Raw genomic sequence first — 13,032 nt, 5'->3', positions numbered from 1 at the left:
GAGTTGAATTGACGCTCTCCCAGAATGGTGTTTCCAACAGCACTCTTCCCCACACCAGTTTTCCCAATCATCACGATTCTCAGATCAGGCCCTGCAAAATAATTCATATGTTTAGTTCAGGCTGTCTGAAAGAGTTTATCATTGGCCTGATGTATAAATACTTTAGGGAGTAAATAAGGAAGTAAATTATACAGTATATATACAGTGAGTGTGAGTCTTACCTGCAGAAATTGAAGCCATCTTTTCTCAACACCTTTGTCTCTGGACAGTCGACAGTGAGTCTTGAAGCCCCTTTATATTTGCATAACAAGTCCATATAATACAGACAGAGAGCAGCTTTCTGCAGAAACCTCTCAGCTTGTCTCCTGTATTTTACTGCTGGATCTGAGAACCATGTCTCACAGTAAGTTCTACCTAGTTTCTTTAAACTCACAAACTTTGTTTTTAATATTTTGATTGCTTTCTGTTAGTAAGACAACACTGTCAAAATTAAAGGGAAACTATTTGGATTAATAATGCAACATTGAACCATACATTGATTTTTAACTGTATGTATCAGGCAGAAATTCTGTTGTGTTTGTTTTCACAGAGGAGAAGATTTCAATCTTTATCGTGGGAGCTGACAATTTTTCAAAGAACGATCTAATAACCAAGATCCAAGGGAAAGATTCATCTAACCTACACCTACAAAACGCTAATAATGAGCTTGAGACATATGAGATCTCATTTCTTCCTGACAAGGACGCGTTAAAAAGGTAAGTTAATGAACCTGACATGTGTATGTTGTGTTAGAGGGCAGGCTTCCAACAGACTGGGAGGTTCCAGTTTTGGATCTGAGCTCACAGAGCAGAACACAGTTCGGCAGTGACGGCAAGTCTTGTTATAAAATATAGCCACTAGCGGCAGTTATCAGGGTCCACTATTGAATTTTTGCTGCCGCAGGACTTCAGGCTGGGCTGAGCGGCGCAGGGTTTCAGGTGTATGGACCTGAAGCACATGGAGGAAACAGAATTACCAAAGAGTTCAAAAAGACACGGAGGGTTACCAAAGCAGAGCTTGGCCATAGCGTTTGTACCGCACCATGTGACAGAACGATCCGGCTAAGAGCGCTCAGTTGAACCGGTCTTACACCGCAGCAGCTGGTTCAACAGAAGCAAACATTTTCCTGGTCAGTTAACATTGTTTCTTCCTCCACATTGTAGACACCTAGACCCTGAGCCACGTTCTGGGTCACATCCTTATCAGGACAGGACAGGTAAGCCACAGTCTCTCATTGATGTTTTATCAACAGGCAAATGTGCAGAGATATAAAATTAAATAAAAAAGAAGTGGAGATAGGTCTGTCTGATCATGTGACAGCAGGGACGGATGAATCACCTGTAGTCCACATGTGAGTTCTGTGGTGATTCACAGTAATAAGTAATAAGTTGCCTCTCCTCAAACAGAGATTTGATATTTGACTATTTCTGTGCACACATCAGGGGATGATCGGAACATGCTGTTGTGTACCTGGGACAATGTACTTGTGTTTTTTATTTGACATGATTTGCTGTCTTGTGTAGCCTAATTTCAGGGACTGTGGATAATGAAAGATGTCCTCGTATGTAGATCTAAACAGAGTAGACAGTGACATGATTCAGTATCTTTAACTGGTTGATCATACACTTTTAAATTTCACTTTTCCTCTTATTTGGTTCTTAATAATCAGCTTTTAATCTGGGACTGATATAAGTCTATAATATGTTTATTGTCTCTTCACTTCATCTTTGTCATGATGTTAAACTCTGTAAACTGGGACGAACAGAAACCTGATATTTACCAATAAAACCAAGTTCTACTGCGCCCAGTGTGTCTCTGGTCTCTGCTGATTCCAGCACACAGATACTGTCTGCCACCAAGAATACCCAGAATTCTCAGGGCTTCACCTGCACAGATATAAAGGTTATAAACAGGCCTGTTTATACACATACACCTGTGTATGTTCAGAAGCTTTTATTCAAATTGACAAGTTTTTAAATCTTAAAAATGCCCCTGTGGGTCGTATGAGACTGGGAACGAATGACCTATGTGGTCGTTCAGGTTGGAGGACCATCACAGGACCCACATGACTAATATACTGATGAACTGCAGACAGTTCTGACCTTGCTGCTCGTACATAACCTGAGTAAGGAAATCACACATTACTACATCTTATAGTCTTTAGTTTTCAAATTCCCCCTCAGAGATTAGACCAGCTCATTTCATGTTTGCCCATGTGCTTCATCTTACATCCAACATGTTCTACAACTGACAATAACAAATGATATATTTGAACTTTATGTAGAAACGTGCACCGTGCACTGTAAATGTCACATTACATGAGCAGCCGTCTACACAGTCTGACACAGCTGTATGTGTACAGAATAAGTGATGAACAGTCTTTTCTCACTTTAACACACTTTGTGCTGTAAGAAAAGCTTCTTTACCAGAAGTGCCTTTGAAAACGTTTTAATTAACACACTTCACATGTACATATACATCGGAAACAGCAGTAAAGGTCTAAGCATCTTTTTGATATCTTAAAAGCAAAAGGAAAGTCAGGGGCCATGAGTCCGTCCAGCATGAGATATATTATTACACATTATTATGTTCTTACTTTTGTCTTATACTGATTTTAACAAAGAAACACAAAGCAGAAAAAAACAGGACATAAAAAATATGATTCACGCAGATCTGGGGTCATCTTTAAAGAAAGTAAAACAAACAAGTAGAAACTAAAAAAAATGAAGATAGAATAGAGAAAAAGTACAAGTTGTTCCATCTTCCTCTTCTCCTTGTGCCTCATGATGACAACTCAATCACTCTGTTGACGCGGTCTGCTTCTGCTGTTTCCTGTGGGAGTAACACCAGAGAGGTGTTGGTGCTCTGTAGAGACTTTACTGCAGCTCAAACACTTTCAGTAACAGCACAGTGACATCATTAGATGATGTTCGCCATATTGACTTTGTAAGGTGATGGTGGACTGTGTTGCGCCTGTGCTGCCCCCAAGTGGCCAAAAATAAAACAGGTCCAAATCTGATTTGCATGATCATGATCATTTGCATTTGCATGTTGTTTTTTGTTTTAAAGGTGTTTTCCTCTATAACTTGAATGTGTGGGTGTTTATTTCTAGTGTTCTGTAATCAGTCATCTGTCTTTTAATAGATTAATAAATTGAACCTTGTGCTTCTTTATAAAGCTGTTATGGCAAACATGCAACTCTTTGCTGTTTGTTTCTGAAAAGCTAAATTAGCTAAATTAGCTAATTTTTTTCTTCCTCCTGAAACAGTGAAGTTGATCCATAATGATGAACCTCATCTACCAGCTTACCTTAACTGGTTTGCTGAAGGATCTCCATCGAAACCAGCTGAAAGACAAAGAAGACTGAATCATATTTTTCGTTGCCGTGGTGACAATGATCTCTCATGCAGAAAAAACACATGTAAAATCAGTCCAGTTAGTCTGTTGCTGCAGAGTCAAGTTCATCTCACCACTCAAAGACGACCAAGGTGCTGACAAGCATCACAATCCCCAGGGTTTTCACTATAACGTAGACGCCAACCGGCTGTTGATCACCTGTAATACAACAGCAGGAAGAGCTTTCACTTCATGGGAAACGTTACAAGAGAAAAATATTTCATGGTAAAGTTCGACTCTTTGAGGTGAATCAGGAAACCATCGTTCATAAAGCACAACGCTCTCTCCAAAGCGTCACGTAAACTGCACTAATGATGTGACACTTTATTTATCTTCATAGGAAAATGATGTTGGTTCATCTCTCCTCATGGAAGGTCAGAGGTCAGACAAACAAAATTAAATGACGTCTGACACGAAACTCGGTGAATTCATCCTCTGCTGTCTTTACTTTTCAAAGATCAAAGTGGATTCAGTTCAGTTCAGTATCTACCTTCAACAGACAGATGGATCTCAGGTGACGTCTGATCTCCGACATCATTGGTGGCCACACAGTAATAAACTCCCTTATCTGTGACATTAAAAGTGTAAAAGGCTCCTTCAGATACGCTCATGTCTCCACCTGTGCTCTTCTTGAACCAGGTGAAGCGGCTGACAGGAGGGTTGGCTCTGCTGGAGCAGGTCAGGTTCACCCAGCTACCTGCTGACACCACACCTGAGGGACTGATGGACGCTGAGGTGTCCTTGGGGGCATCTGGGGAGAAAGGAACAAAGATGTTAGAGAGAAGAGGAGCATCAGGCCCTACATGAAATCCTTGAGAGGAAAATAACTGACATCTGATGAGTCTTCATGGTCTGACAGGATCCAACTACAAACTCTGGTCTTACATGAAACATTGAGAGTCCTTTTCCCCTCTGCTGTCTTCACATGTTGTCCTTCATCCACAGGATACCTGGCAGAACAGTTGATGTTGTATCCATCACGTTTGTCTGACAGAGTGATGGTCTCCTGGATTTTAGTTGTAAAGGTTCCATCTGTGTTTTCCTCTATTTTGTTGTGAGGGTCTTGTTGGAGGTTCCAGGTGAGTTTAGGAGGGGAGTGTGGACAGGGAGTTAAAGCTGAGCAGGTTATAGTCACAGACTCCGCCTCCTTCAGCTCACCTGAGATCTCAATCCTGGGGCTCGTAGGAGAATCTGTGGTGTGAAGTCAAACACATTTTCCAGTGAAATAAGAGTCGACTGCTCTGTGAAGCTGCACTTTGAGCTGAATGCTAACGTCAGCGTGCTAACATGCAGCAATGACAACTGAAATTTAGCAGGTGTAATGTTTAGGGTGTTAGCCTGCTAACATTTGCTAATTAGCAGGGAACACCTGATGGTGGCGCTAGATTCAAAGTAAAGAGCTCAGTAAAGTTCTTCCAGTTCATCCTGAGGGGAACATGAACGTCTGAACCACATTTCATCCAATAGCTGTCGAGACGTTTCATTCAAAACCACAAATGTGAAGCTCATGGTGGCGCTCTAAATATTTCTACATGTACGTGAGACGTCACTTTATCAAGTGTTAAAAACTAAGTTGCACATGTTCTGATTTCACTGTTTATTCTTAACAATGAGGTTTAAACTTAAAATGAAACTTTCTTACCTTTAACTGTTATATGAAGAGGATCACAAACAGCTGTTGACCTGAATGGCGTGGTCTCAATTCTGAAGTAGTATGTGTCTGTGTACTTAGTGATTAAACTAGAAAACAGAGTGGTGCAGTTTCTCTGATTCAGGTTTCCAGTAATGTTCATTGGATATTTATTAACTGTCTTGCTACTGTTGAAAATCACATTTTCTGGTCTTCCTTGAAAATATTTATGATTTTTAATCCAAACTCCGGTGATTTTTGTTCTATAGTCTGACATCTTTCCAGGTCTAGCACTGAAGTTACATGGGATTTGCAAACAAGATCCAGTCAGTGCTTCCATGTTCTGTGGTGCGGTAATGAAGAAGTCTGAATCCTCAGGACAAGCAGCCAAAGCACCTGTGAACCCAGTTTCATGATTAACATAATGAGATTGACAAAATACTGTCACAGAAACAAGATCTCAGTCAGGACAACATCAGAATATTTACTTCAGTTTAAAGCTTTGAAGTCAAATAAAAGAGAGTGAACAAACGGCTCACCTGACAGAAAGAAGACACTCAGTAACAGGTTGGCTGTCACCATATTCACAGACAGAGCCGCCATGAAACTCCTCACCTGGATTTACAAACACAATAATACAGTGGATTTTACTAAACATTCAAGTTCTTCAGCTGAATTTCTACTTCAAATGTGAATAACACATTCACTGCCGGAACTTTCAAAGAAGCAATGATGAGATCTCTGGATGTGAAGGGGAAATGGTTCAGTCAATGAATTTGAGCTGATGTGCAATGAACTAATTACTCAACTTCCCTGTTTAGTTGCAGAAAAGTTGTGACAGAAAACATGTGAACTTCCTGTGATACAAAACTACAGAGCAGGTCATAGACTAGCTAAACTCTACATTCAGTCATCTTCATATATTACAGAAACCACAGTAATAGTATTAATGATAATAATAATAAATAATAGCATATTAAGATAATATAATGTGAATAATATAGTGTAAAATAATAGAGTGTATTTGCTGACTGGCACAGTCACTGTCTCACTTCTTCCTGCGTCACTGGACTGATGTGAGGAAATGTCTTTCTTCACTTCACATGATTTTATTTGTTTTTATCACTTTGAAATTAAATAAATGGCAGAATGAGTTGCTGTAAAATGTATTTTCACAGAGGTAACAGTGGGCCTGGTTCACACACACTGAATAAACACATGTGCAGTATATATTAACACGAAGTGTAGAAGTGATAAGTTCCTACTTACTGAGACTCAGAATCAGCTGCTGCCTTCCCTGGAGGACACAGTTCTTCAGAACCAGGAAAATTATTGATATTTGACAACTTATCAAAATTGGAAACATTTAAAAGGCCAGTACTGTAGGTGTGTGAGCAGAGATACTCCTGCAGTCATGTAGTTCCCTTTTCACAGCTACATGATCTGTTTGAAGTCACACAGATCAACAGGTTGATAACTGACAGAAAAAGGAAGTGAAAGTTATACCTTTATTTGTGCATTGGTTGACTCCAGTGACTTTTACTATATTAATACAGTATAAATAAAAATAGAGGCACATTTAACATGATCACTTAAGAACTGGGACACGGGACTCAGGGTCCGGCTGGGCATCGATCACGGCGCTGGGCAGGGGGGGCCCGGGGGAGCCGGGCAGGGGGGGCCCGGGGGAGCTGGGAAGTCCCACACTTCTCTCCAGGGGCTAAAAGACTCTGAAGTCCTTCTCTACGCAACTTCAGACACACAGCTGCTAAATTAAAGCTTTCATCAAGTCCTTCTTTACCCACTGTATTCCTAATTATGTAATTATCATTATACCATCAATGAAACCTGTCTGTTATTAGACAGTTACACAGGGTTACTTATATCTTAACAAGACGGAAAAGTGGTCACGTGGTCAAGACTTTAAGGGCTGTGTAGAACATTAAAGTGAATTAATTAATTAATTAATTAAAGAATTAAACATTACTTTCTTCTTTTGTACTTCCATTCGTCACTTCTCTTATTCAAAGAAATCGTATCACATTCAGTTTAATCCTTTTTTCCCCTACATATCTACAACTGTCCGGTTAAATGCTTTTTCTTTACATGGAAAATGTGCCGTGATTGTTTAGAAATTAAACTTTGATAAAGTTGGGGGGGAAAAAAACATCCATGGATGTAAACAATGGATGTTTAATGACCTAATAAGGTCTTATACTCCACCCATGGACACAACGAGCTCGGGTTTTTCCAGGAAGTTCCCACATGTCCGACCCTTGTTTCCTTTTCCTTCAGTCCTGTATAAACACGACACACGTTTAACCGCTGTAACGCCACAAAACTGGTTTGTACTTGAATTTGTGAGAGAATAAAAACAAAGAAACAAAATAAAAAATAAAAACATGTCAGACTTTTTAAAAACTTTTTTATTTTTTATTTTTACCGACCTTCCCGAGCTTTGTAATGCGAAAGAGCGTAAACGACCAACAACCGCGGACACCTGAGTCTCCGGGAGTTCCTCCTTCCTGAGGATATTTAACACTCATTTAATTCAGACTGCTGTTGTTCACTGAAGCTGCAGCTCGTTAAACAGCGGATTGTGTTTGTCACAGAGACTGACGCAGGCTTCAAGGTAACGGGAGATCAGCGAATATTGCGGGTCTAATGTGACCGTGTGGAGGTTTTCACTGGAGCACAGTTTTCTGTGTGAAGTGTGTGTGAAGAGACGAGCGGCTACAGGTGTTTGAACCTCTCAGAAACTGTGTGTTCGGATTAGAAGTGATCGGTAATTAGATTTGTACATGTATAAAACAATGTGCACATGTAGGCGCTTAAACTGCACAAAGGCACATGTGGCTTATTTATGAAATATATTTTAAAATGTCATTTATGTAAAATAAACACTGGTTTATTAAAGGTCTGTAGGAGGTGGAAAGAAGAAAGTGAAGGAGCTTCTTGTGTTTTAGTGGAAAAGTATTTACTGATTTCTCTTGTTCAGTTATTTTGTAATAGTTAGGTTTGTAGGTTTCTATTTCACTTTCTATCTTATTTTCATTTAACAACAACTTACACTCAATTGGCAGTTTATTAGGTACACCTAGCCTGTGTTACAGTGGAATCAACGCTTCTCTAAAACGGCTTAAAAACATTCACATTACAACCTTCATGAAGGTAGAATTCACTGCAGGCCTGTGGTGGGGCGTTTAGGGTCACACAAGTCTGTTGAATAGATGAGCTGAAATATTAGTGGGAGATTTTAATCTGACTTCCTCTTAACTGATTTCAGGGTCTGGGAGCAGAAAAACACGAAGCAGACCAACAGAGACAGAAAGAGAAGAGTCGGTTGTGGATTGAAGAAGGGTCTGAAAACACGGGCAGGAGATGAGCACAGAGGTGATGCACAGATGTGAAGTCAGACCTGCGTCTCAGAAAGACGGACGAGAACGTCTCCCGATCATTTCCTGGGTTCTGTTGCTCATTCAGCTCCACCGACTCCGACTGTGACGCAGCAAAATGGCGTCGACTGTGAAACATGAAAGAACAGGAAGAGGATCGTCGTGTTTCAGTCGGGCAGCCAGAAGCATCAGGGACGCTCTGTCCAGGATCTGCAGAGTTAATTCTGCACAACCTGACCCTGACCCTGACCTTGACTATACTGATCGTTACCCTTTTAGTGCATTTATCAATGACGCCCGGACAGAGCAGCATTGTCTTAATCCTGAACGTTTATCTCGCCCTATAGCGAGAAGTTTTATTTACTATTCTCCATACTACTGTGGTAAACCAGTTCAAGAAACTGGTAGAGGATCTTTCTATGATACTGATGGATCATTATCTTTCTTTGGAATAGACGCACATGAAATGGATTCTCTAGACTCCTGGCCTCATGGAGGATCTGTCTATGAGACCAGTAAATTTCTATCACAAGAGTCCTTCTTGAGACCTGAGTCTCATGGTTATTGTAAAAACGAAGTGATGTCTTACAGTCCATGTCCACAATCCAGTCTTGTTGTCTCCCCGGATGTTACTGTCCACACTGAAGGACAAGATGCATTTCAGTCTTTTACTCTGCAGCCTGAAAACACCAGCGACAGTGAAGCCCTGGTGGAAACGGAGGCGTCTGTTGCAGCTGTGAACTACTCAGTCACAAACACCCTGCCAACCTGTTCTCAGCTCCACATCTCCTCCTCAGATCCCGGTTTAAGTGGAAGAGACTCCGGCCGTTTGCCTCGTTCTGTCAGCGTTCCCTCACTCAGTCAGATCATCTCTGCAGAGAACAGGAAGTTTAGACGAGCTCAAAGTTCACCTGACGTGACGTCACAAACCAGCTACGAGGAGTTTACACCCGATATCACCGAGGAAGAAAACGATGAAAGCTACAGCTTCCAGTGCTCCCGCCCAGGCCTGTACCAGTGCAGAGTGACAGGCCTGCTGTTTCACATGGAGGGAGAAGGGGACGTGGTTTACAGGATCGTCCCCTGGGACAGGAGGCAACTGGCTCAGTATCACAAGAAGCCTGCAGGACCCCTGTTTGACATCAGATGTGTCCAGCAGTCTGTGTGTCGGCTTCATCTCCCACACTGTGAGATCAGCTCCACAGGAGGATGCCACTTCCTGTCAGTAGCTCATGTGAAGGAGGAGAGCATGGAGTTGATCACCCCTCATGAGATAACAGAAACTCATGTCATTATAAACATCACTGGGTTTTCTGGTTTCGGTAACGTCAAGGATGAAGACTCGCCTCCTGTCCCGGTCCGAGCGCTGGTTCTGCTCTTCTACAGGCCCTCACCTGATCCTGATGTTGAATCTGTGATCAACGTGTTGTTGCTACCGAAAAATGTCTCTGTGCTGAAAGTGCAGCGCACCAGGAAGAAGTTAGTCGGAGATGAGAGGTACATAGAAAAAACCCCACAGTGTAAACTGCAGCCGGATCAGGTTTACACACTGTCCACTTGTCCTGAAGACGACTCGCTTCGAGTCGAACCGACAGAATCTGAATTTGACTGCAACGACTATGACAACTTCTTCCCATCATTCCAGGTGTACTTAAAAAAGATGATGAAGACAATCCAGCTGTTCTTGAAAGAAAGCAAAAGCTCCCACAGTGTGTGGGCGAGAGAAGTTTGTCTTTCGTTGACCACAGGAAAAAGCTCCCATGGGTCGAGCCAGACGCTGCTGGACATACGGAGCAGTTTGATTCATGCGATATCAGAACCTGTTCTCCAGAGTCTGCTGGACAAACTGTTGGAGATACAGGTGATCACGGACCCTGAGTGGGAGTCAGTGGACGAGATGCAGAACAAACGAGACAAAGTTCGTTTTGTCATCGACACAGTGAGGAAGAAAGGTGAAGCTGCCAGTTCAGAGATGATCGAGTTTCTCTGTGAGGCCGACCCCTTCCTCTGTGAACATCTTGGGTTGCTCTGAAGACAAACCTTGAATGCATCACCGGGATCTTCATGATCTTGTGAACCCATGTCCATCCCCATGAAGGGCTGATTCTTGTTTAATGAGTGAGACCAGGGCACACGCAGAGAAGAGTAGCTGTAAGTTTGTATTAGTAAAGCAACTCAACTGAATGAGTTTTGTGCCGTCTCTTTAAATATAGTATATTTTATTTTCATATCACAGGAAAGGAGATAATGGCGTCCCACAATTCCTTGCAGCAGGAATATTTAAAGCAGCGCATCATTGTTGTTTCACCACGGCAGATCCACGTAAATGTAGAAAAAAAAACATGACGAACAAGAATATTGAACAAAATACTACATGCATAAATATTATTTCACTACATCCCCTCCATTGTGTAATGCACTAAAAATGAATTTTCTCCAGTTCACACTTGTATTAAAAACACAGGAAACTCTATATACGTATGTCTAAATATAATTCATTCCTGACCTTTGATTAATTCTTTATTTTTATGTAATTATTATTCTAATCGTAACTTTCTCTACTTGCACTTTCCTTCCATGTTTTTATTATTTCAACAATTCGTTGTTTTGTTTTTGTTTTCCATGATATCCATTTTGTTGTTTCCTCCAAAGAGTAGTTGAAGTCACATGTAGCCTCTGTATAAACTGAAAACATCCTTTTCTTAGGATATATATTTTTCATATCTTCTGTATGTCCTGTCGGAGAATGGTAAAGACAAACTGTCCTCTACCCATTAGAAAGATATTACTATAATAATAAATTACAGTAAGTCCTCTGTTAAATAAATATTAATACTTGCAATAAAGAAAATATCTACAAAGAGTCTGTGAAGGATTTACTCCAGCTCTCTGGTGTTGATTCATGGTTCTTCTTGTTCTTGGTTTTCCTTCAGTTTGAGCTTCTGTTTCTGTCCTGAACTCATCCACTGCTGTAGTGTGGATTAATGGCGGCAGGGGGCGCCATAACAACAAGGAACAAGGGAGACATTTAGAGGTGACACAGCTTCACTGAGATGGTACAAATATCAGAGCAAAACTACCTGTTCTCATAAGCATCTGATATGATGTGATGGGAGACAGATCAGAGTTACAGCTGTATGTACCATTAAGTTTAAATGGACTTCACAGCAGAATTAACAGTTACTCTTTATTAAACAGAAGAACAAAACTAATGTCCTGTTCGGTTGTAAGTTGAACAGTGTGAATAAAAAAGAAGAAGAGGAAGAAATCACAAAGCAGCTGATCGAGTGTTTCCTGCGTTACATGACGAGCAGCTCAGCGGTGAGTCAGACATTAAACTGTATTAACGTCTTTATTAAAAGATAAAAGTTTGTGAGTTTGTTAGAGATGAAGTGTAAAGGAAGAGCATCTGTCTGGGTGAGTCAGTTTATCAAGAGGCTGTGCAGTGTTAGTTCTCTTTTATAGTTTATCAGCTTTTATGAAATGTAACGCTGCTCTGTTTAAATATCAGTTACAGGAATTTATGGAAAACGTGGTTTTAATCTGACATTGTTTTCTCAGCTGTTTGAAGCTTCCTGTCTCCTTCTTCATCGTTTGTGTTGAGTTTTTGTTGTTTGAAAGATAAATTATTGATGGCAGTTTATTAGGTACACCTAGCCTGTGTTACAGTGGAATCAACTGCAGGCCTGTGGTGGGGCGTTTAGGGTCACACAAGTCTGTCTGTTGAACAGATGAGCTGAAATATTAGTGGGAGATTTTAATCTGACATCCTCTTAACTGATTTCAGGGTCTGGGAGCAGAAAAACACGAAGCAGACGAAGAGACAGAAAGAGAAGAGTCGGTTGTGGACTGAAGAAGGGTCTGAAAACACGGGCAGGAAATGAGCACAGAGGTGATGCACAGATGTGAAGTCAGACCTGCGTCTCAGAAAGACGGACGAGAACGTCTCCCGATCATTTCCTGGGTTCTGTTGCTCATTCAGCTCCACTGACTCCGACTGTGACGCAGCAAAATGGCGTCGACTGTGAAACATGAAAGAACAGGAAGAGGATCGTCGTGTTTCAGCCGGGCAGCCAGAAGGATCAGGGACGCTCTGTCCAGGATCTGCAGAGTTAATTCTGCACAACCTGACCCTGACCCTGACCGTGAAGCTGTCTATACTTGTCTTCGCCCTGGTAGTGCAGTTATCCATGACGCCCGGACAAAGCAGCATTGTCTTAATCATAAACATTTATCTCACCCTATAGTGAGCGGTTCTACTTGCTATTCTTCATACTTCTGTCGTAAACCAGTTGAAGAACCTGGTAGAGGATCTGTCTATGATAATGATGGATCTTTATCTTTCTTTGGAATAGACGCACATGAGATGGATTCTCTAGACTCCTGGCCTCATGGAGGATCTGTCTATGAGACCGGTAAATTTTTATCACATGAGTCCTTGTTGAAACCTGAGTCTCATGGTTATTGTAAAAACGAAATGATGCCTTACAGTCTACGTCCACTATACAGTCCTGTTGACTCCCTGAATGTTGATGTCCACACTGAAGGACAAGATGCATTTCAGTCTTTTAC

At 41.3% G+C, this 13,032-nt stretch overlaps 2 protein-coding genes across 5 annotated transcripts; one reads left to right on the top strand and one right to left on the bottom strand.

Annotated features, from left to right (window-relative positions):
- Positions 1–2,477: 2,477 nt before the first annotated feature.
- LOC111239633 (vascular cell adhesion protein 1-like) lies at positions 2,478–6,484 on the bottom strand. Of its 3 annotated transcripts, XM_022769515.1 has the most exons (8): positions 6,335–6,484; positions 5,605–5,680; positions 5,078–5,461; positions 4,321–4,626; positions 3,926–4,186; positions 3,510–3,594; positions 3,349–3,385; positions 2,478–2,871 (listed from the first exon to the last, which is right to left on the bottom strand). In XM_022769515.1, the coding sequence occupies exons 2-8, from the start codon at positions 5,666–5,668 to the stop codon at positions 2,821–2,823; spliced, it is 1,188 nt and encodes a 395-aa protein (XP_022625236.1). In that variant the 5' UTR covers positions 5,669–5,680; positions 6,335–6,484; the 3' UTR covers positions 2,478–2,820. The 3 variants fall into 3 exon arrangements, with proteins under 3 accessions (XP_022625236.1, XP_022625235.1, XP_022625237.1); XM_022769514.1 differs by lacking the exon at positions 6,335–6,484 and having other exon boundaries at positions 5,605–5,803; XM_022769516.1 differs by lacking the exon at positions 6,335–6,484 and having other exon boundaries at positions 4,055–4,186; positions 5,605–5,803.
- An 895-nt stretch (positions 6,485–7,379) lies between these two features.
- Positions 7,380–10,801, top strand: LOC111239632 (NACHT, LRR and PYD domains-containing protein 1b allele 3-like). 2 transcript variants are annotated; one of them, XM_022769512.1, is made up of 2 exons: positions 7,380–7,697; positions 8,352–10,801. In XM_022769512.1, the coding sequence occupies exon 2, from the start codon at positions 8,579–8,581 to the stop codon at positions 10,490–10,492; it is 1,914 nt and encodes a 637-aa protein (XP_022625233.1). In that variant the 5' UTR covers positions 7,380–7,697; positions 8,352–8,578; the 3' UTR covers positions 10,493–10,801. The 2 variants fall into 2 exon arrangements, with proteins under 2 accessions (XP_022625233.1, XP_022625234.1); XM_022769513.1 differs by lacking the exon at positions 7,380–7,697 and adding an exon at positions 7,730–7,804.
- Positions 10,802–13,032: the final 2,231 nt, after the last annotated feature.

The sequence above is a fragment of the Seriola dumerili genome, unplaced genomic scaffold (genome assembly GCF_002260705.1).
Source record: "Seriola dumerili isolate Sdu_G_001 unplaced genomic scaffold, Sdu_1.0 BDQW01003310.1, whole genome shotgun sequence".
NCBI classification, from domain to species: domain Eukaryota; kingdom Metazoa; phylum Chordata; class Actinopteri; order Carangiformes; family Carangidae; genus Seriola; species Seriola dumerili.
The sequence above is the reverse complement of the archived record's forward strand: the minus strand, read 5'-3'. Positions and strand labels throughout refer to the sequence as shown.